General features: G+C 53.2%; 12 protein-coding genes across 12 annotated transcripts; 8 read left to right on the forward strand and 4 right to left on the reverse strand.

Moving 5' to 3' along the window:
• Window positions 1-2,000: 2,000 nt before the first annotated feature.
• On the forward strand, window positions 2,001-2,832 carry E0L32_006170 (uncharacterized protein; the record flags this gene model as incomplete). The annotated part of the gene is made up of 3 exons (XM_031140773.1): window positions 2,001-2,531; window positions 2,590-2,638; window positions 2,702-2,832. 3 exons carry the CDS (start codon window positions 2,001-2,003, stop codon window positions 2,830-2,832), a joined length of 711 nt encoding a protein of 236 aa, XP_030995151.1.
• A 407-nt stretch (window positions 2,833-3,239) lies between these two features.
• On the reverse strand, window positions 3,240-4,411 carry E0L32_006171 (uncharacterized protein; the record flags this gene model as incomplete). Its single annotated transcript, XM_031140774.1, has 4 exons — window positions 3,240-3,688; window positions 3,759-4,013; window positions 4,075-4,308; window positions 4,396-4,411. The coding sequence occupies 4 exons, from the start codon at window positions 4,409-4,411 to the stop codon at window positions 3,240-3,242; spliced, it is 954 nt and encodes a 317-aa protein (XP_030995152.1).
• A 1,253-nt stretch (window positions 4,412-5,664) lies between these two features.
• E0L32_006172 (uncharacterized protein) lies at window positions 5,665-6,333 on the forward strand (the record flags this gene model as incomplete). The annotated part of the gene is made up of 1 exon (XM_031140775.1): window positions 5,665-6,333. The coding sequence occupies one exon, from the start codon at window positions 5,665-5,667 to the stop codon at window positions 6,331-6,333; it is 669 nt and encodes a 222-aa protein (XP_030995153.1).
• A 394-nt stretch (window positions 6,334-6,727) lies between these two features.
• On the reverse strand, window positions 6,728-8,429 carry E0L32_006173 (uncharacterized protein; the record flags this gene model as incomplete). Its single annotated transcript, XM_031140776.1, has 2 exons — window positions 6,728-8,080; window positions 8,145-8,429. 2 exons carry the CDS (start codon window positions 8,427-8,429, stop codon window positions 6,728-6,730), a joined length of 1,638 nt encoding a protein of 545 aa, XP_030995154.1.
• A 1,082-nt stretch (window positions 8,430-9,511) lies between these two features.
• E0L32_006174 (uncharacterized protein) lies at window positions 9,512-10,576 on the forward strand (the record flags this gene model as incomplete). The annotated part of the gene is made up of 1 exon (XM_031140777.1): window positions 9,512-10,576. The coding sequence occupies one exon, from the start codon at window positions 9,512-9,514 to the stop codon at window positions 10,574-10,576; it is 1,065 nt and encodes a 354-aa protein (XP_030995155.1).
• A 1,011-nt stretch (window positions 10,577-11,587) lies between these two features.
• E0L32_006175 (uncharacterized protein) lies at window positions 11,588-13,244 on the forward strand (the record flags this gene model as incomplete). The annotated part of the gene is made up of 4 exons (XM_031140778.1): window positions 11,588-11,760; window positions 11,836-12,576; window positions 12,634-12,845; window positions 12,916-13,244. The coding sequence occupies 4 exons, from the start codon at window positions 11,588-11,590 to the stop codon at window positions 13,242-13,244; spliced, it is 1,455 nt and encodes a 484-aa protein (XP_030995156.1).
• A 779-nt stretch (window positions 13,245-14,023) lies between these two features.
• E0L32_006176 (uncharacterized protein) lies at window positions 14,024-15,080 on the reverse strand (the record flags this gene model as incomplete). Its single annotated transcript, XM_031140780.1, has 2 exons — window positions 14,024-14,739; window positions 15,005-15,080. 2 exons carry the CDS (start codon window positions 15,078-15,080, stop codon window positions 14,024-14,026), a joined length of 792 nt encoding a protein of 263 aa, XP_030995157.1.
• A 933-nt stretch (window positions 15,081-16,013) lies between these two features.
• On the reverse strand, window positions 16,014-17,922 carry E0L32_006177 (uncharacterized protein; the record flags this gene model as incomplete). Its single annotated transcript, XM_031140781.1, has 5 exons — window positions 16,014-16,362; window positions 16,453-17,227; window positions 17,322-17,520; window positions 17,602-17,717; window positions 17,787-17,922. 5 exons carry the CDS (start codon window positions 17,920-17,922, stop codon window positions 16,014-16,016), a joined length of 1,575 nt encoding a protein of 524 aa, XP_030995158.1.
• Window positions 17,923-18,732: 810 nt separating this feature from the next.
• E0L32_006178 (uncharacterized protein) lies at window positions 18,733-20,226 on the forward strand (the record flags this gene model as incomplete). Its single annotated transcript, XM_031140782.1, has 5 exons — window positions 18,733-18,912; window positions 18,978-19,293; window positions 19,357-19,475; window positions 19,556-19,853; window positions 19,934-20,226. 5 exons carry the CDS (start codon window positions 18,733-18,735, stop codon window positions 20,224-20,226), a joined length of 1,206 nt encoding a protein of 401 aa, XP_030995159.1.
• A 546-nt stretch (window positions 20,227-20,772) lies between these two features.
• E0L32_006179 (uncharacterized protein) lies at window positions 20,773-22,682 on the forward strand (the record flags this gene model as incomplete). Its single annotated transcript, XM_031140783.1, has 3 exons — window positions 20,773-20,865; window positions 20,920-21,059; window positions 21,137-22,682. 3 exons carry the CDS (start codon window positions 20,773-20,775, stop codon window positions 22,680-22,682), a joined length of 1,779 nt encoding a protein of 592 aa, XP_030995160.1.
• A 1,451-nt stretch (window positions 22,683-24,133) lies between these two features.
• Window positions 24,134-25,478, forward strand: E0L32_006180 (uncharacterized protein; the record flags this gene model as incomplete). Its single annotated transcript, XM_031140784.1, has 3 exons — window positions 24,134-24,405; window positions 24,516-25,354; window positions 25,417-25,478. The coding sequence occupies 3 exons, from the start codon at window positions 24,134-24,136 to the stop codon at window positions 25,476-25,478; spliced, it is 1,173 nt and encodes a 390-aa protein (XP_030995161.1).
• A 575-nt stretch (window positions 25,479-26,053) lies between these two features.
• E0L32_006181 (uncharacterized protein) lies at window positions 26,054-26,362 on the forward strand (the record flags this gene model as incomplete). The annotated part of the gene is made up of 1 exon (XM_031140785.1): window positions 26,054-26,362. The coding sequence occupies one exon, from the start codon at window positions 26,054-26,056 to the stop codon at window positions 26,360-26,362; it is 309 nt and encodes a 102-aa protein (XP_030995162.1).
• Window positions 26,363-26,999: the final 637 nt, after the last annotated feature.

The following is a 26,999-nucleotide window of genomic DNA, read 5'->3' on the forward strand; positions in this document are numbered from 1 at the left end:
GAGGGTTGATACGAAGGGAACCCAATGATGCTTTTACCTAAATAATGAGAGCAGAAGGGAAAAGATCTGGAGTAATCAAGAGGACAAAAATTCTCAGGACGGCAGGTGTGGTGGATTGGATGGAACGTCTGTCCTCCGTGCCCGCCCTTGTCAGTCTGGCAGTGTGAGAAGCAGGCCGGGGAAAAGACTGGTGCTTGGGAAGGGGTCCCTGATAGCAACTCGGGGGGAGAGAGGAGAGGCTGGGTTGGCAGGCGTGGTCAGTTCGTCCGTGAGTTGGGTGGGCGGGCGATCTGTGTCTGAGGTGTCTTATCCACGGGTGTGCCAGCGAGGGCTGGGAGGGTGGTACCCTTCCATTTCTTCCTGGCGCTTCTTTGGGGGAGACAATGGAGGAAGTCCGCGAGGGGAATAGCGCCGTCCCCTTTGCTGCCAGTTCAATGTTCTTGTCTCCTTTGGGGCACTGTGGAGTCTACCCGCTCCACACTTACTTTAATTGGATGTCAGGGGCCAGGAGAGAGGGCGGGCTTGCAGAGCCTGCGAGCCCAAGGTCCTCTCAGAAGCTTCCAACACACACAATGGAGTCCCCAGAGACGCATTGGTGGTGAGGTGAGGGGCTCGGGCATGGCACCATAGCACCATGGCACGGCTTATTCTCGCAGAAGTCGGTGGTGTGTATTGCAGTATCTTTGTCGTTGTCGTCTGCTACAGGATGGACTTCACACGTATAGGTACCTGCAATCCATGCGGCACCCTTCTGGATGTCTTTACCGTCAGCACACAAGACCAGCTCAGGGCTAGCTAGTGGCCAACGGACGCTAACGGTCGGGGCGGCCAACGGAACGGCGGCAGCTTCCGTAGATTCTCTTCAGCGGCACCCCTCGATCAGTGATCGATCAGGCGGTGCGAGTGGTGACGATGCTTGCGGTCTGCAGAGTTTTGCTATGAGATAGCTAGTAAGCAAGCAGACCACGACGTTGAGAATCAATCATTTGATTCTTGTGGAGATCGAGAACAGAGACATAACAAGCTGGGGCAACTCCCTTCACGAAAGACTCGGTTGATGCTCGGAGAGTGTTCAGTTCGAAAAGATGTCAACTCTTTGTAAGATTCGTAAAGGACGTGGTCACTAAAGGGGTTGTTTGCTGAGGTCTCTTGTCTCGACAACCTTAGGTACCTAAGGTCGGTAGTTACGCAGTGCATTGTCGGGGCTACCAAAAGCCAATGAACCTCTTCAGGCAGGTGGGCAGCACAGATACAGCACTGTGAGACTTGGAGAAACAGAAGTCTCATCGAAAAGGGTGCCCGTCCAGTCATGATCGATCTGCATTGTTTAACCCCTGTCGTTGCGAGTCGGGGTCGAGTTTCTTAAGCGTTCCAGGCTGGGAGCGCGGCCAGAACCTGACCGCCTTGCCGCCGTACCTGACCTGCATGGATGGATCAGAAACGCTGCAGGAACCCCACCAGCAACCGGCACAACCCCTCCAACGTCGACCAAATAAATAATGCCGACCGCCATATCGTCATACCCGACACCGCACTCGTGTAGAGCCTCCTCGTGACAGAAAACTGTATCTTGTGATTATCGCCGACTACCAAGTCCCCTTTGTATCCTTTTTGAGTATTGCTTTTCTCGTCCGCAGGGAGCAATTGGCCCACCATGGCTTCTCACCATGACGACGACACGATGCCCGAGGAGACTCAGGGCTATAAGCTGTCGCAACCAAAGCAGAGCTTGGCCGAGTACCAGAATATGGGTGAGTCGCCTTTCACCTTCAACTCACCTCACTTTCACCTGTGATTCGGTTCTCTCGTTCGAGGCCAGGCATTGCTCTTTACCGGCTGTGCTGCTCCGCCCCTTGCTTTTTGGTACAAACACACCGACCTCTCAGACCGACCGTGAGGCTCGGAGCAACAGCAGCGGCGCCCATCATCGTCCAAAACCATCATCACACGTCTGCGAGCTCGAGTGCCAAGAGGCTCTGTGACAAACTTCTCTCTCGAAAATGTCTCTCACTTCGCAGAACTACCCTCCTCAGCTCCCCCCTCCACCTCCCCCGTCGCCCATCATCCTGAGTCGCAGCGATGACCACCTGTCCCGCACCGTCCCCCCGGTCGACCTCTCATTCCTCCTCTCACTCTACCACGACCAGTGCCACATCTACGATGGCTTCGACTTTGGCTTTGAGGACGCGCACCCGCTGACCACCCCAGATGCCGGCGACGAGTCCCTGCAGCGCTACAAGGAGAGCCTCGGCCTCGGCAACGGCAAGGACATTAGCGACCCCAACGACCCGCGCGTCTGCATCATCCTGAGCCTCACCATGGAGACCCCCGGCCGCGACCCCGTCACCATTGACCTCAAGACGCCCGGCAGCGAGAAGACGCTCAAGGACCACCCCTTCAGGATCAAGGAGGGCGCCAAGTTCACCATGGTCGCCAGCTTCAAGGTCCAGCACGAGATCCTGAGCGGCCTGCACTACGTCCAGGTCGTCAAGCGCAAGGGCATCAAGGTCAGCAAGGACAGCGAGATGATTGTAAGTTGTTTCTCCGGATCCATAGAGCCAATTCTTAATATGCTGACACAAGCTTCAGGGAAGCTACGCGCCAAACACGGACAAGCAGCCCATCTACACCAAGAAGTGTAAGTGATGCACGCCGTTCCCGCGCCGTTCTTTGTCGAAAGCTGACCCTTTGGGAATTTCAGTCCAGGAGGAGGAGGCCCCCTCGGGCATGCTTGCTCGAGGCCACTACAACGCCATCTCCAGCTTCGTCGACGATGACAAGAAGAAGCACCTTGAGTTTGAGTGGAGCTTCGATATCGCCAAGGACTGGTAGATGCTGGTCAACGCCGCAAAATGAACGGGAGTCCATGGCGCGATGTCAACCTTGGCAGACCTCGCCTTGATACTAGTATGGAGGTGCTGGATCTTGGGGGCACTGGCTGGATTACCTTGCTGTAAGAGCACGGCCTACTTTTACTGAGCGGATGCTGGGCGCGATAATGATTACGACACCACAAAATAAAGACTTATACATGAGGAATGCGTCATGCAGCAAAATTCACAGTATTGCAAAGACTCAAATCCATGGGAAAAGGGGGATCCGTTTCAATCGTGAATACATAACATTGCGGCCCGTCCGGCCATCCATGGTGGTGGTACAGGTGCGAACTACCCGAGTTAAGCAGCGGTACAGCTGCTGCCAAAGGCATACAATCGGCATTGTATATCCTCGCCCAATCTCTACAGAAAGTAGTCCGGTAGCGAGTTGCCGTCGACCGCCTTCTCGGGCATGTCCTTGTGCTGGTCGTTCTCGGGCGCCGCCGCGAATACGTTAAAGAAGCGCTCGCCCGTGTCGCTGACCTCGAGCACGCTGGCCATGTTGCCGCAGCGGTAGCAGTAGTTGGGCGCGCTCCAGACGGTGCTCAAGCGATCGTCGTAGAGCACCTGGAAGCCCTCCTGGCACAGCTGGTGCGCCCGCAGGATGTGGGACATGCTGTTGACGGCCAGGAACTTCTTGACGACCTGCGCGCCGAACGTGTAGCCCGCCCCGCGCGGCGAGAGGGAGAACTCGTCGCGCTCCGGGTCCGGGTCGGACCAGACGAGGTCGGCCATCGGCCCCTCGTGGGGGATCTCGCGGAACCGGTCGATGATCTTGATTTGATCGATGGAATGTATCGACGGTGATAAACCTGGAATGAAAGAAGAATGTGTGATTAGGTATGATAGATATCACGAAGCGGCCTGCTGGATTCAACTTACCTCCATGTACACAAAATATCTGGTCGTTGATGACCACGCTCAACGTCAGAAAGTCGAACATATCTGTGAAATAATGCCACACGTTGGCATTGCCGTATTTTCTCGAGCACTCGGTATAAAACCCGTAGGACTGCGTCACGCCTCGCGACTCGTGGTTGCCGCGTATCAAATGCACTCGGTTGGGGTATCTAAGCTTTAAACAGACAAGGAGAGAAATGGTTTCGACGCTGAACATGCCCCGGTCGACATAATCACCTGTAGTTGCGAGTCTGTCAGTCCCGGAGCAAGAAGAGGTATGTAGGTGTGAGCTGCTGACCGAGGAACAGATAGTTGGTATCTGGACACCATCCTCCAATCTTGAAGATCTCAATGAGGTCGAAGAACTGGCCGTGGATGTCGCCGACCACGGTGACAGGTGCCTTTACGTGCACCACATTGCTTTCGCGCATCAAAAGCTCCTTCGTTTTGGCGCATATAGCCTCGATAACCGATTCTGCTAGAAGTTCCTTTTTATACAGACGTGATATACATTCGTCGAGGTCGACGGAAGCTGTGAGAGCGGAGGCGGCAAAACGGTTAGATTCAATGACCGCGTCGCATTCGGAGCGCCTCTGCAGGGCGGGCGCGATTCACATACAGGGTAGGCTAGGCATGGTCTAATGAGAGAGGGCGCTTGGGCTCTGCGCGCCTCAGGAAGCTGGTGGAAGGCGAGGGTTCGGTAGGGGCACGGCGGTTGTGCTGGTGGTGCTGCTTCTCCCCGCGGAAGATGTGTCTGTAGAGAAGGGTCTTGAAGAAGCAAACATGATCGAGGAGCGTTCGAATGATCTACATGAGAGCTTCTGCGACAGCGCGTGTACGTGAAGAGAGGGCGTCTGGATGAAAATCACGGCAGTTGCGTCGACATGGCGAACTGCATCGTCTTCAGGTTGGAGAGAGCTTTTTCGCGATGATACAGCCAACGGCGGCGGGCGTTCTCAGTCAGCATGGCAACAGCGTGGTTGATAGCTCTTCAGCTGGCTAGAAAAGTACCTTTACGTAGTGGCCCCGCTGTGCTGTTACAAGATCTGATTAGCGCGCTTCCCAGCGAATCCTGAGTGTTTTTGTAGGCTCATAACCTGGTAAAAGTTTACTAGTACTTGGATCTGGAGTAGAAAGACCTTGTATTTCAGCACAGCGTATCACCAGAAGGCACCACTAGGTACAGAACTCTGCCTCAAATTGACATGTTAGACTTGTCCTCAGCTTTGTTCTTCCTCTCACATAGGTGTAATGAAATCAAGCATGAATCACTGAAGACACTTTCTGCATGCTAGCAGGCGCAGCCTGATCAGAATCATGGTGCAGGCTGTGTGCACCGTCGGTGCGCCTCCCTGCAAGGGTAATGGCTTACAAATTCGTCCCACCGACACGCGCCTGGAGCTGATTGGCAGAGAGCTGCCCCTGAATGTGATGCCTCCTTCGCCTGACCACCATCAGCGTCAAGCGAATTTAAAGAGGTCGCGCGCGCAATCGATTTTGTTAGATTGTCCCTCAAAGGTTTGAAATCGACCATTTTAAGCCATCGAGCTCATTCCGGACGAAGGGCAGCCGTGCTTCTGGGGATTAAGAGCTGCGGCTGTCAGAAAATGGATCAGGGCGTCTTCGGCGTGTTCAGCGTCTTCACATGCGACATGTAGATATGGCATGCTTTATAAGCACTCATCCAATAATTCCTGAGGTTGTTGACAGAACATGTACCTCAAACCTCTTTCGTTATACATAAAACTGTTCCTACTAATTATAATTCTGTTCACCTGCTAAAGCTATATTTTGGGTTTGCATTAATCCTTTCACAAATTCAATATCAAGTCGCTTGGGTCATCTGTGCATACTTTCGGCTCGCGCACATGCAGGAAACCTTTGCACAATGATACAATACACACTCTACAGCTTCTGGCGCTCGTCATGCTCGGCGCGCCTTCGGATTGCACTCAACTTCAAAGGCATTCCTTTCGACGTTGTCCCCGTCAACCTGTTGAACGACGAGCACAAGTGCTCCGCACACAAGAGTCTGAACCCTTCCGCGTCCGTCCCACTACTTGTCTGTAGCGATGGTGCAAAGGCTCCGATAAAGATAGGACAGTCTCTCGCTGCCATTGAATACTTGGAGGAAGCACATCCGCAAACGAGCCTGCTGCCCCTGCCATCAGATGTCCACGGACGGGCGATAGTCAGAGCCCTGGCGAACATTATCACCTGTGATATTCAACCTGTCACCAACGTTCGCATCCTGAAGCGCGTCGGCGTGATGGGAGGTGACCAGCAGCAGTGGAGCAGCGAGCTGATGGCTGAAGGGCTGGGTGCGTACGAGGCCGTGGCCGCGCTCCATGCCGGACAGTTCTCGTATGGAAACAGCGTGACTCTGGCTGATGTCTGTTTGCTTCCGGCCGTGTGGAATGCACGGAGGTTCGGGGTGGCGATAGACCAGTTTCCGACTATTCTCAGAGTAGCAGGGAATCTGGAGGTTCTGGATGCTGTGCAACGATCGACCTACTCGAGGCAACCCGATACCCCTGAGCAGTTCCGATCTGAATGAAGTGGGAATAATGTGTGGCGGGATCTCTTTTTTTTTCTTTGGCCCTAGGTCAAGGTAGCACGAGAACCTCGCTCTCTAGGACGGGTGAAGAAGTATTGGGACAGAATTTACACGAGTTCCAGATTCCGAAATGATGCCCCCCCAACTCTTGGTTTACACCGTCTGGCCGGGACATCTGTATGTAAATTATAGACAAGGAAAGATTTCATATGAGACGTTTAGTCCTCGATGGATTGTGACACTTTTGCGTGGGGATGTTGTCTTGCCTTGGCGACAGGTCGATTCTCACATATCTAGGACCATATTCTTCGCCTTCATCACCCCTTTCTGTTGAGTATAGAAGTGCCATCATGTTAGACATGTGCATCTACTTTTTGCCTTATGATACCATAGCCTACTTCCGTCCTAATGCTTGCTCAATCTCAGCCAAGGCTGCCAGTACTTTCTCGTCGTAGTTTCTTCGCCCAATAACCTGAAGGCTGACTGGTGCGTTGGCATACTTCTCTGGAGAGTACATATCATACACAAACTTGTCCTCCTCGTTCTTCGGCACATAGTTCTTGTCCTTGATATCCTTGACCGGATCAACCGTCGTGACCGGGAACACGGCACCCGGATAGTCGAGCAGGTTCCAGTGGGCGGTGTAGCCCCAATATCTCGACTGGTCGTGCGGCGTGGCCGCCCCAAACGATGGCGGGCAGAGGATCACGTCGATCTCGCGGCCATCCTTCTCACCGGTTTTGGTCCACGCACGGGCGTAGGCCTCGCGGTACGCGTCGCGCTCGAGGCACCGCGCCCAGAGCTCGGCCTGCGTGAGATCCTTGACGCTCTTCTGCTCGTTGATGATGAACTTGGTCAGCGGCAGGACTGGCTCCCCGCTTTCTTCCAGGCGGCCCAAGACCTCCTTCCCGCCGTCGGGCCAGTACAGCGAAGCGAGGATCTCCCATCCCTTCTGGTGGTCCAGGGCCTCGCAGTCCCAGTCAACGACCTCCATCCCGGCCTTGAGGCACGCTTCGACCACTTCGCGCAGGGCTCGGATCATGGGCGGGTGGGGCTTGACGACGCCGTCCCACCACTGCACGGCGATCTTCATGGGCCGCTCAAACTTGTATGGTGTCCAGACCTTGGGCGTCAGGGAGGGATCGAGGCGCCATGGCTTCTTGGCCAGCGCGACCTGCATGAACAGTTCCAGCGAGTCGCGGTCGACAGCCATGGGACCCAGCGTGGAGGTGATGGCCTCCTTTCCCAGCATGTGCGAGCACTGCCCTCCGACTGGCAAGCGCTTCGTTGTGGGCTTGAAGCCGTACACGCCGCAGTGAGCTGCGGGACAGCGGATGCTGCCGCCAATGTCTCCGCCGACACCGAATATGCTCCCACGCATGCCGAGGATAGCAGATTCTCCTCCGCTACTGCCGCCCGGCGTCAGGTTGCGATTGTATGGGTTGACTGTCCGGCCGTAGATATTGCTGTTGGTCTCCAAGTGCATAATGGTCTGCGGCTGTGTCGTCCTGGCGTAGAAGACGCAGCCCTCTTCCCAAAAGTTGTCGTAGATCATGATGGAGCCGTGCTTCTTGCCAACCCAGGACACGTAGCAGGCGTGGGCGGTTATGTCGTCGCCCACGAGGCCATGGTGCTCCTTTGTCGAGATGGGCAGTCCAAAGAGTGCGCCTTTGGGTTCAGGTAGGGAGTCCAGATATTTCGCGCGCGCTATGGCCTGGTACCAACGGAGCTCAGTCAAGCAGTTGGTCTAGGCGGCCACATGGTCAGTCCAGTCTTCTACACAGTATGGTAAAACATTAACATCGGCTTACCGCCGCATGGGCGAGCGCAGCTCTTCTCAGGAACGCGCGCGTCACTTCTTCAACGGAGATTTTCCTCTCACGCAAGACAACCAGGAGCTCTTTGGCAGTGTAGTTCTCTGTAATTTCAATTTCACGTGGAGTGAGAACGAGACTGGGAAGATCCTGAGAGCTGAGCGGTAACTCGGCGGGGAGGCCTTCGAGCTTGGGCTCAACTTTGGATAGGGATTTGTCACGGTAGTCCTGAGCCCAGGCGACCTTTTCCTGCCAGGTCTTCAACGTTTGTGGATCAGCCATCGGTGTTGAGTTGTGTATATCGTTGGTATTCAAATGAGAGTTTAGCAACAATGCAAATCATTTCTAATTAACTGCGGCTTTGTGTACTTATGCTTAATCAACGATAAGCAACTATCACCGACATCGGGAGACTTCGGGCCAAGTCAGCTCTTATTCCCACCACAGATCTCCATTGACCAACCAGCGATAATTCCCCTCACAACCCAGTGCTGATACCGCAAAAACCTATAAGATGCTGCCTAATAGAGATAGGGACACCCTTGGCTCCCCCACATAGTGTGGGAAGAGCTTCAAGGTTGCGGGACTAGGAGCTAGTGTAAGTGCAAGGTCTACCTACCTAACCCATACCGCTAACTCGATAACTTCATAACGAGTCCCAGGCATAGCATCCGGGGTAGAAGAGTCCCATGTACTTAAAACCCGTTTCCCCCATGCACCGAGTCCCGAACACGCCCAGCACGCCCCTGCATTCGACTGCGTCGGTCACGCTCAACACGCTTATCTGCCTTTGCCTCCTCACTTCCCCACAAGCCAACTCCAACTCGCCCGAGATCACGAAACCCATGGACCAGGCACGTAGTATCAAGCGGAGAAAGAGTTCACGTCACGAGAAGACGGGCTGTTTGACCTGCCGACGCAGGTGGGTTGTCTCTCTACTCCTTCGGTCGAAATGCAGGCTAACGGCTCCTCAATCATCCTGATATAGACACAAGAAATGCACCGAGAACACATTTCCTACCTGTGGAGCTTGTAGGCGGTTGAACCTCCAGTGTGTCCGCGAGCCTCCCCGCAACATCGTCTCACATGACAGGTCTGCGATCGACCCCTCGACGACTCCGAATTCCTCACATCTCCGCAGCAGTGACCTCCCTCCCGTTGCTCCCTCGCTCATGGGGCTAGGTTTCGGCAAGACCCAATCTCCACAGCACCGATATGCTATGAGGTACTATGTTACCGAGTTGGCGAATCACTTTACAGTTAGCACAGAGTTCAACTCATTTTTATCCGGTGAGGAGAGATCGGAAGATCTCCGAGGGTCCGCAGAGTCAAGTTTGGGACTCTAATTGCTAACCAAGGCATCAATGGCCGCAGACTTCCTACCTATGGCACTGGAATCTCCAGCACTTTGTGACGCGCTGCTGGCACTGTCATCCAGTCACATATCTCTGGTAGACCAGTCATATTCCGTGGTCGCGTTAGAAGCGCAGTCAAACGCCATCAAAAATCTCACTTTCTCGATCAAGTCACCTTCAGACCAGATCACATGGCACGAAAGCAACGCCGCAACCTGCCTAGCTTTCGCGACCTCTCTGATCAGTACGAGTGATAGCCAAGGGTGGCATGCTCATCTCCAAGGCGCCAAACATTTCATCACGTCCGCTGCAGCGAACTCCAGGCCTGGAGGACCCCTCAAAGGGGTCGACGCCTTCAAGGTGACCCCTGAAGGCCGGTGGGTCCTGCGCAACTTTGCCTATCACGACATCATTGGTAGCATCAGTACTGGAAGGCAGCCACTGCTGGACCCTAGTTATCTGCACGATATCAGTGAAGTCATTGACTCCTATCTTGGCGTCGCGACAGGTCTTCTGATCCACATTGGAGAGATTAGCTCTCTCGAGAGCGAGCCATCATTGCTAGAATACTCCTTAGTCTCTGAGATCGACAGGAGTGTTTCCTTCCGCGAGAAGTGTCTTCGATTGGAGAATGAGCTCGAGAGTTGGAGATGCCCGATTGAGACTCAAGGAAGCCTTGCTTCCATGGCTTTTGCATATAGAAGCGCCGCGCTCATTCTGCTGTACCGGCTGGTCCGGCGAGATCTCCCAGGAGCCATCGAGAACCTCGAAGAGAAAATCTCGTCGCAGGTCACCGAAGCGCTACGACACATCTCGGATGTCCCTCTGGGACACAGCCCGGAAGCAGCTCTCTTGTTCCCACTGTTCATCGCGGGCGGTGAAGCAAGGGAGGACTCTCAGATCGATTTGATCCGAACTCGACTCCGAGAGAAGGCCAACAAGCGAAACTTTCAAAATATATCGCGTGCTCTCAAGGTCTTGGAAAGTCTCTGGAATCGACGAAGGATACTTGGCATTGAGGCAGACTGGGCCCAAATTCTGAATGCATCTGGCGAGGAACTGGTACTAACGTAATTATGCCGCGGATAACAATTCAGCCACAAGGTCAAATAAAGAGATGTGTGGAGATAATGCATGATCATGACTCTCGTGCGAGGGGATCTGGTGAGGGGATTTCAAGAAGTTGTCGGGTAGGCGGACAAACCTGGACATAACTGAAAGGTCATTATTCCCATTCTCTGGAGTGGGGATTGAATCAGTCGATGGCAATGACCAGGGTATGTCGTACTATGCCGAGGACGCTGGCAAGGAATGAGTCGTGTTCCACGTGTTGGAGGATCACGTCGGCTATGGGTCGTCGTGTTCAGCGTCAAGAGCGTGTTGGGATACAGGACCAGAAAGCTGGGCGTCTTGGCAGAGGCACAGCGCATGGGCGTGGATGGCGGTGGGAATGATTCGAAGTAGGCTCAACTTGTCGAGTCTCCCTCGCTGAGCAGAGTAATGTTTGTGTGGTGATTCAAAAACACACGTATTTGGCCAGTGTTCCCTGTTCAATAGACAGTCACCGGTAATTATGAAAAGTGAGAGAACTCCCAGACGTCTTCCCTTCGCCCATTACTGAATCCTTGAGCTCCGGGCCCTCCTCTTGCCGCAACACCCTGTCATAATGGAACGGGGGTCGTTCTCATAAGCCCCACAACTTATCTTTACAACCAATAAAGTGTAATAACGCAGGGGGCCTTCCTATGCAGGCTATGTGGGTTCTCTTGATGATCTCCACGCCTAGCCTTGGGACGTGAACATGTCGGAGTTCTGCTTACCCCGGACTGGTCCCCAGATTGGCATTAGATACGACGATAACAAATGGCATCCACCGAGGTTAACCAGATAGCAGACCAACTTCGAAATTACCATTACAAGAGATACTGGCTTCTTAGCCGTCACTGAAACATGATAAATAAACCTGGGTAACCTCTGATCACAAAGAGAAATCATCTTACATGTTTCTCTACATGTTTCTTAATCTGGCGGAACGTTGAGACCTCATCCGACCATTCTTTTCAAGTAACTGATCGCCTACCAATAATGGCCTCGGAGAAAGACGATATGAAGACGCCGGGTGCCGTGATACCTCAGGGCAGCGACGCGGCCGAGGTCGGATCAAACACTCCTTACATCGATCCCGAAAAGGAAAAACGAATTGTGCGCAAGTTTGATTATCTGGTGATGCCTCAGTTTGTTATCATGATGCTTCTCGCGTGAGAACCCCCCAGTCATCTCGAGTCAAACGTCAGCCCTGTACAGCTTTCACTGACAGACAAGCCCGTCACCAGCTACCTCGACCGTAGCAACATTGGCAATGCCCGCATCTTTGGTTTCGAAAAGGATCTCGGACTCAAGGGCAACGAGTTTGCCAACTTGTCCTCGCTCTTCTATGTTACATATGTTGTCTTCGAGATCCCCTGGGTCCTCGCCCTGAAGAGGTGGGGCGCGAACTTGGTCATCGGGCTTGCCATCGTCCTCTGGAGTGCCGTTACCATAGGTTCCGGCTTCGCAAAAAACTACCACCACGCCATTGCCGGGCGACTTTGCTTGGGGTTCGCCGAGGCTGGCCTCATGCCGGCCCTCACGTTCCTCATCTCTACCATCTTCCCGCGTGAGAGTCAGGGCTTGCGTGTGGCCGTTCTATATGGCGCCATGGCTCTCTCTGGTGCCTTCGGTGGTCTCATCGCGTACGGCATCCAGAAGATGGGAGCCCAGCGCGGCCTGGAAGCTTGGAGATGGCTCTTCATCATAGAAGGGGTCATCTCGCTTGCATTTGGCATGCTCTGTTGGTTCTCGCTACCCAAGACTGCCGACAATGCCTGGTTCCTGAAGCCGGATGAGAAACAGCTGATGAGAGACCGCCGTATCAGAGACGCTGCTTACACCGGATCCGATGAGTTTTCCTGGGCCTATGTGAGGATGGCGTTCGCAGACCCCATGGTATGGGTGGCAGCTATCAGTCTCTTCTGTGCCGGGATCCCTCTGTTCGGCTACGGCATTTTCTTGCCTACGATCATCCGTGGCCTCGGGTAAGTTGTGTCATCAGAGTACTGAACTTTGTTATTTTGCTAACATTATGGTCTTAGGTTTCAATCCACTGCAGTAAACGCCTTGACCATTCCGGTGTACACTGTAGCCTGCATTCTCTTAGGTGTCATTTGCACCATCTCGGATCGCTTGAAGAAGCGCGCTATTGTCGCACTGCTCGTTCCTATCATCGTCATTACCGGTTATGCCATAGCCATTGGTACTCCATCGAACGGAGCAGGCTTCTTCGCCATGTTCCTATGCGCTGGTGGTAAGTCGATATCTATCTTTTGTTCTTGAGCGACACAGCAGAGTGACTCACATATCTCGCTACCTCATAGTCTACACCTACAACACCCTTCTAGTCGCCTGGGTTTCCAACAACATCAAACCCGACCACAAGCGGAGCGCTGCCTTGCCACTCATGATCTCCGTCGCCAACATCTCCGGTATTGCTGCTAGTCAGGTGTACCCAGACTCTAGCGCCCCGCGATTCATCATGGGCAACGCTGTAAGTCTCTCGACCGAGTTCGCTGCTGCGTGTGGCATCGTCGTGATATGGCTCATGCTCCGGCGCCGGAACAACATCAAGGCGAAGCAACGGGCTGAAGGCATTGAAGACAATGGTGAAGTGGGCGACAAGTCCCTGGATTTTGAATACATCCTGTAGTTTGGCTATAACAAATCACACTGCAGGCTAGACAAGGAGTAGACTGCATGGGTAGAGAAGCGGGTTGTTGGAGACTGGACACATCTGAATGGAAGGTGAATCCTCACTGCGGCAATACCTAGTTTAGAACAATATGAATACATGAATGCTGTCCACACTAGCAGTCCACTCAAGGAAGTATTCATTTGGATTGATAAATGATTATGCCCCAGGTGTTATAGAATTGTTTGTTATATAGTACCAAGGATTGTTGCGATACAGGTAATGGTCTAATGATCTCGATGTTTTCTCCAGTTGGTCATTTAAGAGTTTGTATAATCCTCGGGCGAGCTTACAAATAAGTCGACATTGTTCGAGTTGGCCTGGAACCCTCTGAAGTATATCCCATCCCACTCCATGTCCAAATTCCATGTTCGAGCCAAAACGTTGTTGGTTTCTTGTCCCGCTTTGTAGGAGATCGCCTTCATGACGCTGCCAGGTCCCTTCCTCAAAGTCAAGACCAGCTTCGGCAGCTCTCCGTTCAAGGTCCTTGGCGTAATACTTGTTGTGGCTGTTGTTTGCCCCAACCCACAGCGCACGGTAGAGCTTGACATGCCCAATTACCTCCTCGTATGTATCCTGGTAGTCGATCACAATACAGGCGTGGGCGACCTGTGGACGCATCTCGGGCCGCCGCCTCGCGAGCTCTGCGAGTGTCACCTCGCTTGGCCACAGGGGGTACCAGATCAGGTAGGGGAGGTCGAAGGGGGAGGCATCGATGGCGTGGGAGATGTCGTTGGTCATGATGAACCGCGCGTTGATGCCATGCGGATGCCAGTCTCGTTGCCACCCTTGGTCATATTTGCGACCTCTCGCATCCACCACTTGGCGAAGAAGCTGTTGTGGTAGATGCCGCGCTGAACGTAATAATTCTCTCCGCCAGACATGCGGACGCCAGGCCGGCGCAGGCGTGCGTAGCGGTCGATATTGCCGTGGTAGGCTGCTACGCGAATCAGCAGCTCCTTGTTTGTTGTCGGCAGGTCGTATGGGATCGGAGAGTAGAGGAGTTCGACCTTGTGAGGCTTCAGGGCTGGGTCCAGCTCTCCCATCGTCTCGGGGCCGATGTCACCCTCTTCAGTAATGTCGAATATACGATTGTAATACTCATCGCCATTGTCGATGACCCAGTCATCTATGGACATAGTCACGTCAAGCGATGACCTCACAACAGTGTCGCCGTTTAGCTGTGCCCCGGGCCGCGGCTTATCGAGGTTTACGGAACGATTATAGTCGTCCATCACCGCATACCTGACGTGGCTTGACACGATCTCAGAGTATATTTCCTTCGCGCTGGGAGCATTGTCTCGCGCCTCTTCAGCGATGGAGACATCAGGGAGAAGCTCCAGCGACCGGTACAAGTCTGTATATCCAGCAACGGCACAAGCACGTCCAACTTGATACCGCATGTCTGGATATTTCTCCACGAGCTCCTTGTAGGTGTCTGGCTTGGCCACATCTGGATGCCAGATGCAATAGGGTCGAGCCTGGGATCATCCATGACCGGGATGGCGTTGCTCATGATGAGGCGAGCATTGCGGGCGCGAGCAAAAGTTCATTCATTTTCGGAGCGGTGACAAAAGAGTCATGGTGTCTCAATCCATATATGACACAGCACCTGACGATGTTACGGTTCAGAAGGTCGGCCGGGACTGATTCTCCCTGTAGAGCCTGCCGACAACGGTCAATCGCCTCTGTGTCCCACACTTCACAGGCTCGTTTACTAACAGTCGGGTCGCTAGCGATACTGCTGCTGTCAAGGTCGTTCTCGCCCATCTCGACGGGCTGCTCCGTCTGCATTGTGCGATGTATTTCTTGACGAGAGCTGTATGACAAACCTCCGGCAGGATAAGGCAGCGGGGTCCTGCGGTTCAGAATTCGTTTAAGAGGTGCGTGAGGTGACTCAAGCTCAAGGAAATTTTGAATTCCGCCGTACACGGGTGTATCAAACCCCTAATCTCAAGACCAAGTCAAAAAGAGACTTCAAATCTGGACCGCTTGAGGATACCGCGATCCTGTTGAAATGGGAAGTGCCAAGATCTGGTAAATTATTGAGTGCAACCTCTCTTCCCAACTCGGCATGTGTTCATTCCTCGCTCGGGCCACGATCCTAAATGTGATAAAGCCTATGCAACAATATGATGTTGGTTCTAGCATCGAAGACCCCTAGAATCTGCACACCGGAGATCACTGTCGGCTTAGTTCCAGTCCATCCACTGCGGGTTGAGCAGCTAACAGCCGTTTACATTTGCTGTAGCTAATGGCTACCCTAAATACTCACAAGCTTTCATCTATTCACTGTCTTCCTTGACTAGTAGACTGGGTGTTTAGTTAGTGTATTGGGTGGCTACTCAAAGTAGGCCTCAAGTATTTGAGTAAGGCGTCAAGGCTCACAGCATGTAACATGGTTCTATGGATCTACTACAACACCAAGCATCCTTTTAGAGATACCACTAGCTAGGAGGGCAATAGACATGGATTCTACCAATGCTGCTAGTTTGCAAGAGGTGTCGCAGTGTTTCTTCGCTCATATGATTAAGCAGTTGTTGGCTTCCTATCAACCACATCACGCCAGTTCCTAATCCTTCAGTACACGCACCGAAGGCGCGCAACTGAAACGGAGTCGGAGATACCTGTGAGCAAAGGCTCGCATTCAGGCATCCTAGGTTCTATGGTATGCGAGATGAGGACCCTAAGAGCACACAAGGACTTGACCAACACGTCGGAAAGGTTTTACACAGTTTTGTTCTCCCCATACTGTGCACTGACGTCGGCCACAACGCTGCATTTATAGCCTCTCCATTTAGACATAGGCAAGCCGATGCTGTACATCTCCTCAATCTCGGCCAGCGTACGGTTTGCCGTCTCGGGGATGAAGAAGTACGTCCAGATGATGGTCACGACAAGGCAGCCAGCAAAGATGTAGGCCGTCTTGGCACCGAGATTGGCGGCATCAGGGCTCATGATCTGCGGGACGGCAAAGGTGGTGATCACGGCCGTGGTGTAGGACCAGAACGCTGCCCAGGCCATGGTAGGCTCGCGGAGGGCAGGCCTCGCGACTTCAGTCGGCAAGACAAAGCTCCTACGCGAAAGAATCGAAATGTTAATAACTTGTCCCGGTTTCACTCCACGGTGGTCGCCTTAGTGGCCCAAGATGGCAACATGAACTTACAAAGATTGGAACGAGGCCGAGTTGAAGAATGCAAAAATGATCATGACCGAGGCGAGGCCCAGCTGTCGGCTCTCGGTCGTGAGACCAGCGGCAGCCAGCGATCCGGCAGCAAGGTTGAGAATCAACAGAATGGCAAAACCCACGAGCGCCACGGGCCTGCGGCCGACCTTGTCCACGAGATACGGTCCGATGAGCGTCCCCAAGAAATTCGTGCAGCTGATGATGATAGTGATCTGGAACGGATTGCCGACTCCGCTCTGCACCAGCATGACGGTGGCGTAGGTTCCCACCAGAATCTGGCCACCGACCTGACCAGAGCTCAGGAGGGCACCTGCAGTCACGGTACGCTTGAGGTTCTGCTGGTCGAGAATGCTCCAAAAGTGCACCTGCTCGCTTCTCGCGGCATCTTCCTCAAGGGCCCTCTGGAGGATCCGCAACTCGGCGTTGACGAGGTCGAGATTGTCACCGCGAACGCTTGACAAGACGCGATGGGCGTCATCGGGCCTGTGGTGTATCATGTACCACACCGGAGACTCGGGGAGGAAGAGCGACGCCACGGCGAGTCCGCAAGGGAATGCGGCCTGGATCGCCAGAGGGATCTGGTACTGTCTGTGATCATTGATCTTTTCCGTGGCCCATACAATGGTCGTCGCGATGATGCCCACGGCCGCGATGGCGGCGACACAGAAACCGACGGCTCGCCCGCGAACATGAGCGGGCACGAGCTCTGTAAGATACAATGGCGCCACTGTAGTCATGATACTGATGCCGATGTCTGGCAATCCGGGTACGTTAGCAAGTTTTCCTCTGCGAAGCATCGTCGGACAGCCTGACGGCCGATCTTGATGCGACTGATATTATGATCTTACAGTTCCAGAATCGACCTACAACCATTGCGGCCATGTCTGGGGCAAACAATTGAAGAAACGAGCCGGGGATGCAGAGGAAAACATAGGACGCAATCAGAGTCCTCTTTCTGCCGAACTTCTTCATGGCGAAACTAGCAGCGAAGGTGCCCATGGCTGCTCCGACGAGGGGTACCGGGACGAGGAGGTCTAGATTCTTGGCCTGCTCAATCACACCTGGTTAACGCCATGACTCCAACAGTCTGCTGTTCGAGGCTTGAGCACATGCTATGGGGAGGCGTACAGTGAAAGTCAAGCCGGGGCCTTGGTATTTCTCAATGAATAGAGGCAGCTGCATGAGGGGAGACGCGAAGCTGTTGTCGTAGCCAAACAAGCACATGGAGCACCCAACAATGAGGACTGCAGTTGTTTGTCAGAACGTCATGTTCATAGCATACAGGTGTAAATGGAAGAGAGTAGGTTACTCACGACTAAAGAATAGCCTCAAATTGAGCCATCCTTTGGGGTGATGGAGCTCTTGGTCGAGGGTGTCTGGCGACGGCAATGGGGCGGACACATGTTCAGACCCGGCGGCATACTTCGAAGGAGGCTCGGAGGTAGACATTTTGAAATATTCGTTATCGGATTTGCCAGTGTTTGCAATAGAACGATGCAGTGTCGAGTATGTCAAGGAGCGACCTCTTTAATCAGACTTGAATGATCGACATCACCGAGCTGGCCCGTCCTTTTAATACCTGTCCATCCCATTTCTCATTTTCTTTTTCTGCGGACTAATCTTCATTCCCCATGGGGTTGATCAGGGGCGAGGAATGAGGCATGACAGTGTCTGAAAGCCACATAGCCTGCTGACCTTCGAGATCCGCGTCCATCCAACTCGTTGGGGAATAATACCGCATCAGGAAACGCCCGGCTCGGCTGCTGAGGCGTAACGACTCAGCGAATGGGCCTCCAGTGTGATGGGATGCTAGTCTGAAGAAGCGTTTCGCCGAACCACCAGCCTCGGACTTCCGGAGTTGGGGCTAATGAAGTGCTAAGATGTTAGCTCCCAACTCTCAATAGAGGCTCATTGATCTGGTGCACCAGCTCCGCTTCCACCATAACCTCGATTGTAGAATTCCCCAGGCTCCCTGCACAACCTTCACAAACATCTAAGCCGTTTGGGGAATTTCATCCAAAGGCAGATACTCCCCCCAAATGCATCCCAGTGCATCATGTCCGGAAGGCCCGTACTGATCAGTCAAGGCTGCCATTTTACATAAAGATGGCCATTTCTTAGTACAAGCCGAGAAGAGAAGGTCCAGAGGCTCCTTTACTGTCTATGAGTTGTTCACTAGCCTGGCCTAGCCTCACCACGCCTGCAACCTTGCCTGACCAATTTCGCTGGTCTCGTTTTTATCCCCCAATTGATGACAATATGCTTTCGACAGAAGAGGCTACAGCGAGCATCACCAATAAGAGCGATGGCTTTGTAGATCTGCATCACGGGAATGGGCTCGGGTTGACCGATCCGTTGCTGCTCGCTATTGCCGCCGACTTGGGCTTAAACCTTTCCAGTCAGCATCCTCTCCTACGACCAAACATGGACTTCGTACAGGTACGACGCGCAGCAAGATCTTGTTCAACTCTCTAGACTAATCAAACTTGTGTGACTATAACTAGGAGGTGGCAAAACTGCCGATTGATTTTGCAAGTGTGCCCTCTGGGACGGATGTGCAAGGGATGCGACGCTGGATCAAGGAGGTCTATCTAGATCCCGTCCTGATCGAGGCTCGCAACAAATGCAAATTCAATCGCAGACGTCCTCAACAGAAGGTAAACAAGACTGTCGTCTCTGTGAAGTCTTCGGATGGCAGTGGAGAGACCTTCGAGCTATGGATCTACCAGACCGATGACAAGCCCCCTGCCAGAGGCAAGCCCGCCTTGATGATGCTTCACGGTGGCGGTTGGATTCATGGAACGCCTTTGTGCGATGAAGGTAAGCTTAAAACTAGAAAGGGCCTCAAGACGTTCTTGATGCAATTGCTAAACAGTCTTGTAGTCTTCGCCGAGACATTGGCATCGGAGCTGGACATCGTGACCGTCGGAGTAGATTATCGACTTGCTCCAGAATACCCCTTTCCGACACCGCTTAATGACTGCGTCGATGCTCTGAAATGGGTAAGATGGCCCCCTGGTCGGCTATTGAGTGCATCTCGCCGTCGAACAAGTGCTTGATAGCTGACTGTAATGGTGGCCAGGTCTTGCAACATGCAGACACCCACAACATTGATACGAGCCGTATCGGGCTCTGGGGCGCTTCAGCTGGCGCGAATCTCGCCGCAGCCCTTGCCGTCAAGTACTCACAAGAAAAGGATACTCAGTTCGCAGGACTGTCGGTCAGCCTTGTCAGCCTCGTCGTGCCGGTGGCTGGACACCCAAAGGCATTTTCCCGATTCTCTAAAAACAGAAAGTTTCCAAAGAGCGATAACGAGGCCCTGTTTGAGGAAGAAAGCCCTCCTTCAGAGCATGTGATAGCCGGGGCGGAGAAATTACTGGGTATGGTCCCTCGGAGTCCATTATTGTACGCACGACTGCCATGATGAATTCATATATCTAACACAACGATTCGTTCATAGGAATGTATATTGGCGAACACGGCGACCCGTTTGATCCTCTGATTTCACCAATATTGGCAAATCCAACTCCAGCTCACCCGCGTACACACATTACCGTGGCTGCTTGCGACATCTTGAGGGATCAAGGCTTGGCTTACGGACAATTTCTTCGGTCAGGCGGTGTGCAGGCTACCGATGAGGTCCTCCCAGGCGTGCCGCATGCCTTTACATACTCAATGAACACGCCCTTGGTGGAGAGATGGGTGGAAGACGAAAGAGACAGATTTGCCCAGGCGTTTGCACTGGACGAGTAGATTGAGTTATGCACATAATTACGGCGCGGTACAGGATACTAGACAAGTTCTCTTTTTCTCTCCTGCATCTTTCGCTCTTTTGTGACAGAATCAAGACGGAATCCTCGTCCCCTGAAATTCCTCCTTGGATCCTCTCTATCCGCTCTGTGTCGACCTTCGTGAGAGATGACTGCAGTGAATCAAGATGCCATCGAGGTCTTTCCAAAGTCCTTACTCACTGCTTGCCTGGGGGATGCCGCATTAGTCAGTAAGTTGCGCCAAATGGGCTTGGTTAGCGTGGACAAGCTGAAAGTCTATCCCTTCGCTTTCCCCGCCTATGAAGCCTCTCCGCGCGACGAACAATCCATCTAAAGTAGCGTGTTACTACCACATCACCGGAGTGTTCGTGTATCCGAGCACTTCTCCTTCATCCATCCACACTCATTTGCTCTGGCAGGATGCACGAGCAAAGAGAATCCGATTCAATGCTACTTGCGAAGCCACGCCTCTGATATCGAAGTACAGCGTTCGAGAACGATCAGCAACCTCATCGAAGAAGCTGCCAGGATGTTTAGCACCTTCTCCGTCACCGACTTTCAGCCGGCGGGCCGTGCGCCCCGTGGGCGGGCTTGTGATGCCTGCCGCAGGATGAAGATCAAGGTGAGACAGTAAAGTTATCGTACATGCACGTCCAAATGCTGATCCTCGACCCAGTGCCGAATTCCTAGGCAAACCAACGGGGTTGATGGTCGTCAGGGCGTTGCTAGTCCAGGCCCGTGCAATTCGTGCCAGCAGGCTCGCGTGAAGTGCACATTCCGGGACAAGGCGGCCAAACGAGGCCGACCAAGTAAACTGTATGTTCATGGTTTCTTCCACGCATCATCTCCGAAATATCCCCTTTGGTAGCCTCCAACTAATCCCTCGACCGCAGAGATTCGCATGATACGTCAAAGGGAGGAGACAAGTCCGTTGCGCAATTTGCTCCCACTCCATTTTCCATTCTGACTGCCGACGACACCTTGGAAAGGGAGGGTGAAGAGGACTCGCCCCTATTCAGGCAGAGGTATATGTCAGAAGACACAGAGTTGCTGGCGAGCCATGGCTCCGGGTCTTATGACGGCGAGTTTGAATCTCCATCCATCGTGGATCCGGCAGCCGCGCCCAGGGACGACAACCTGACCTCAGAGCATGGGCGCCAGTTTCAGTCCAAGCTCGTCGCTGATGCCTGGGACACCATCAATGCCTATTATGACGACGGGTACCTGGTGTTTCCCATAGTCCCGTACTCGGAGCTTGCTTCACGACTTGTCACCGAGCAGGATTGGCTCTCTCAGCCGAGTCTTCGCACCCTGGTTTTGTCCCTTCGACTGCTGCTCGCCTCCGGAAGATACCGAATGGACTCTCGCGACAGCACCGTCTTACGAGATCTCATACTCCAGGTAGAGACATCGCGCCTAGGCTACGACTATGCAGACCCGGCCGCCCTGGATGAGGTCGCATGTTCACTGTTCCTATTTACGGCGTACAATGTGCTGAACGTGCACACCCGCGCATTTCTGTACCTGGACGAGGCAATTTCGTTATTCAACGAGGCTGCCTTGCTTTATGAGGAAGACAACCCAAGAGTGCTACGCATCGAGAAGGTTATTTTTAATACAGAAGCGGCGTCGCAGCTGTACGCTTCCAAGACCAGAACGCGTCGGGCTAGGAGGCCGAGCATGAACATCGACGACTATGTACCGTGTCTGGATGGCTTCGCACAAGACACTGAGACGGAGGCCATCGCAGCCCGCCTCTTGACGCGGCTGACCCGGACATACCTAGCCCAAGGCTCTGATGTCCTGGCCGAGACGGAAATGGACAGCCTCACCCTCGAGCACCACAGCCGTCATTCCTACCTGCGAATCCAAGAAGCCGACGTCATCGTCACTCAGCAATGGCAGCTGTCCTCGAAGCTCGTCACGGACCGCCAGTACGTCTCCATCGCGAACAAGAGGCCGATCATCTTCTCTCTCGGCGTCCAGGTCATGTCATGGGTCTGTCTGCTCAGGGAAGGTGAACTGCGGGTGGTTGGCCTGGGCAAGCTCGCCGAGCTGGCCCTGAACATCTGCTTCCTCACCGGCGGCATGAGGTGCCAAGACATCCTGCGCGGCCTGGCCGGGGCGGTGCTCAGGGAGGACCACGAGCAGCACTACGCTCCGAGACTGATCGGCATGATGGCTGCGGTCTCGCCCTCGATCCCGACCATGCCCAGCCTAGAAGGGCCTGTGGCGCTGTCGGGTCACTTGGCCCTTCCCGCGCCCCAGCCTGCGACATCGGATGCCGGCATTCACGATTACAGCTTGGGGCATCTGGTGGCCGGCGTCTCGGAGAGCGCAGCCCTGGGGGACGAGAACCTGTTCCAAAGCTTGGAGGGCATGGGAGACCTCGAGCTGGTGGGGCTTGACTGGCTGGGAGTCCTGGCCGAGGTACAATAGTCTCCGACAGCCACACTGGCACTCCCTCGAATCTCTTCACATGGTAACGGGAAAAGGCGATCATGATTCTGCGTCGTGAAATAATAGCCAATAGTACATTACTATAGTCTATACACCTAATGGCTAGTCATGTACATAGATCTGTCCTTCGGCTTCACTCGAGGCATGCATTTGTCCATATGCTTTCCCGGAAGAGAAGAAGATTAGATCACAGGGGTTCCATCAGAGGAGTACGGAAATGTCTTTAAAAGGTGTAATTCCCCGTATGTACTAGTGTATAAGAGTCTGGGGAACTTAGCTCGCCAGGAGGTGGAGCTAGTGCTAGTGGTGACAGACCGAGCAAGCGATAGGGACGTAAGGTTTGAAGGGAACCTTGGGGATGTACAACAGAGGATAGCAGGGCAACTCAAACACAGGGTGAGTGGTTTGTAAACTCACCTGATGGTCTGATAAAGCATGCGTTGGCCAAAGAAGGTGGTTGGGAGTATTTATATGTTTAGGGTGTGCATTATCCGACAAGCTTAGAGACCGTCAGGGAGAATAAGATAGAGACAAACTTTCTGGCAGTAATTGGAAAATTGGCATCATCGCCTGCCGTAAAGAACTCTTCCAGCTCTAAAAATAGTTAGTCATCTAGCTTCCAGCAGGAAGCTGATTGACAAGGAGTTGGTGGATCAACACAAGATGGGACTGCGTCTCGTGGCGGCACAGCAAAACGCCGCACTTAATTACAGCCAACACAGGGACGTGAGGCCCCATGCGACTATTCCCGGTGAGCTTTTCTGAGCTTGGATGGTTTCATGACCTGTTGAAAACATGTTGATCAGTACGCTTGGCACAGGCACTGGTGGGACGGCATCGCCGCTACAACCCCGACGGCGAGGACCTGATTGTGCTGGTCTGGAGATCAGCTCGTCGAATGACTTGTTACAGCTATAGTCACCTGATCCGAAATATCTCCGTGGAAACAACGTCGAGGCTCTGTCGAAAGCCCAACATCGAATCAAAATAGCATATACACGCACGAGGAAACACAGATCGCGGGCTGGACTTCTTCCTCGTATGTTTCAGTACTCTACCTTGGCCAAGAGAGAGGACTCCATAGGACCGAACCTATACATAGACACCGATGGAGCTCACGATCAATAACTATTTTGTAAGATGAATATCAATATTTAGATTTTCAGGAAGAAATCAACGGTGCCAAGTTCACGCCTGGACCAAGCTACGGAATGTGACGAGAAGAGGTTTTCTCTATAAGTATGGGCGGAAGGGCGGCGTTTGAAAGAACAATTCATATCAAGGCCAGCAACTCAGTCGTCGAATTATCATAGAAATAGTTGGTTGAATATCCAAGTTTTCGGCTTCTGGTCGAGTCGCATAGCTTCAGTGAGGCTGTTTGCCCACGATTCTTTCAAGCACTGGGATCTCCACCTCTCACATTCGTCATCATGCTCTTGACAACCCAGTTAATGGCCCTCGGCCTCTTGACCAGGGTCGTCTTGGCTGCCCCAACGGCACCGTTGGGCACCTCTCTCGCACTCGAAGAGCGGCAGCAGCTCAACGAACCACCAGCACCCAAGTGTCGCAAAATCGACATCGTGTACTCAAAAGTCAAGTTCTCCGAGCCTTACTACTTGCCCCCGGAGCGGCCCAACGCCTGGGAGTGCACGTCCAACATGAAGGAAAAGTGTACCGTCGGTACCAGCGCCACGCACTCCGTGTAAGCAACTCCTGTTCTCTGAGAGTTCCGTTCCGGCTTCTGGGTTTTCTTTTCTTTTTTCCTTTTTGCTGCGGACGTATTTCCCGAACCATATAGTAGCTAACCAAAAGGGGGGGTTGTCGCAAAACCAGGGGCGTCACCAAGAGCGTCAGCACCAAGCTGGCGCCCCAGATCGAGCTCGGGGATATCATGAAGTTGGGCGGCGAGCTCGGCTTCAGCTACTCGTGGACGACGACGGACGCAAAGTCGTCGAGCTCGACCGTGTACTGCCCCGCGGGAGGCATGACCTGCGGCATACAGGTCAAAAGCAAGGTCGTGAAGATCACGTTCCACGCGCGGGAGGTGTGGAAGGACTGTGGAACTCGGGACCCGGAGGCTGACTACACCGTCACCGCGCCTCTCATTTCCAAAAGCAAGGGCACCAACAAGGACCAGCAGGCGGAGCAGAACTTCGAGTCGTGCTTCATTGCCTGCCCGAAGAACGACGAGAAATGCAACAAGATCGCCTACGAGGCCAAGATGCCCCTCTGTCCCGGGACAAAGGCCTACGGGCCTGGCAAGACCACGGGAGACTTCCCGCCCAAGCCGCCCACCAAGCCTAAGCCCAAGCCCAAGCCTAAGGAAAAGAAGCCAAACAAGGACAAGGACAAAGGCAAGGACAAGGACAAGGGCAAGGATAAGGGCAAGGATAAGGGCAAGGATAAGGGCAAGGACAAGGATAAGGGCAAGAAACCTCCGAAAGAAAAGAAGCCCGAAAAGGACAAGGGCAAAAAGCCTGACAAGGACAAGAAGCCCAGCAAAGACCAGAAGCCTAGCAAGGATCAAGGCCAGGCTGGTGGTCCGGAGAAATGTTTGAAGTACTACAAGGTGCAGCCAGGTGACAGCTGTCCCTCGATCCAGTTCAAGTTCGCCATCAGCTTCAGCCAATTCCTCACTTGGAATCCTTCAAGTTGGTCTCCCTTCTCTGTCTCTTCTTTGTCAGATCAATGTGAATGCTGACATCTTCAACAGTTGGAAGAAACTGTGAGAACCTGTGGAAGGGCTACCCATATTGTGTTAAAGGGAAACCTTGATAAGACGGTTCCTCCTCTCCTATCTTTGATTTTGACGAGCCCATTCTTGCTCGCTCAATACATCTTGATGTTCTCGGCTCAGAAGTTTTCTCCTTGCACTCCTTCTTCCTCGTGTTTCACTCTATGGGGCGGTACTCGGTTTGAAATCAAATATCTGTAAGCACCTGATACGTCTTCTCAACATTTGACGGAGAAAAGGGGGGTCTAGGTGTAAGACAAGCGCACATTCTATGTCTATCGCTTCTAAGAAATCATTTATAAGTAACTAGGTTATTAAATCAAAAGCTGTCTGACTTATAAGTTGTCATGACAGAAGCTACTGTTGCAATACTCAACCAAGTAAATGTTGTAGCATATGAAACGCAATGACATGACTGTGGTTTTCGTTAATGGGTTTCGTTATCAGCACTTGTCGAAGGCGTAGCCTCGGGTAGCACAAGGACCAATGATTCTTCCATGGTATCTCATCCACGAATATGGATGCTCCAAGGGGTCCTGCACGGGGGGCGAGCCGCTGCCGCATCTCGGGCCGAACTACTTTGGCATCACGCTCCTGACGGGCATGACGCCCCGACATGGACATCTTCCGCGAAGAGACGTTTGGCCCCGTGGCGGTCTTCTTTCCCTCCGAGACGGAGGAGGAGGCCGTTCGGCTGGCGAACGACACCGAGCTCGGCTTGGCTGGGTACTTTTACAGCAGGGACTCGAGCAGGTGCTGGCGAGGTGCCGAGGCTTTGGAGGTGGGCATGGTCGGTGTCAATGTCGGTGAGTGCGCAGTTGAAGCCACCATCCTTAATTGCAAATTCTTGTCGCGGGAAGGCAGCAAGTATGGCATCGACGAGTTCCTGGTCACCAAGATGGTCATGACTGGAGTCGAGGCATAGGTCAATGAGACCTCTCTGGTGAAAGCTGATGTCGGGTACTGATTGCCGTGTATAATGAGCCGAGTTGCCGGCTCTTACATACTATCAAGCCTCCTACTGGGATACTGATAGATCGATAGAAAATGTGTATCTATGCATACCATACATGTTGTCACCGGGGAGCTTGTTGAGCGTATCAAAGAGGTGATGTCAGTGATTACACCAGGAGCCCATAAAGTGCGGTCAGGACTTGGATGCATCAAAGTTCTGGTTGACCATATCGTGAACAGTGCAATTATTCCGCAAGGCAAATGTTTTGACTCTTCAAAACGGGTACGTAGGCTTGAGGTTATTCCAGCCAAACATGTGCCGACCCATCAGGGTACTTCCAGAAAAAGCTATTTCGGTGGAGTTCTTGGTAGAAAAGGCTGGTGGGGGTTGTACCAGTTCGGGCAAAGAGGGGCGGAGTTGGGGATCCGTTTCCATACGAAACTGGACGTCTCGTATTGGCATTTGGTTGATGTGTACAAGCACAAACACGCGGTTGGGTGACGTAGGCCAATTCCAGCACCTCCGTCTCCGTGCGCACGTGTGGGCGCCCATGCAAGCATGAGGGAGAAGAGAGGGACATGTAGGAAATGTAGGTACAGAGTAGCGT

Source organism: Thyridium curvatum, assembly GCF_004353045.1.
Source record: "Thyridium curvatum strain D216 chromosome Unknown NODE_34_length_383523_cov_77.689754, whole genome shotgun sequence".
NCBI classification, from domain to species: Eukaryota; Fungi; Ascomycota; class Sordariomycetes; order Thyridiales; family Thyridiaceae; genus Thyridium; species Thyridium curvatum.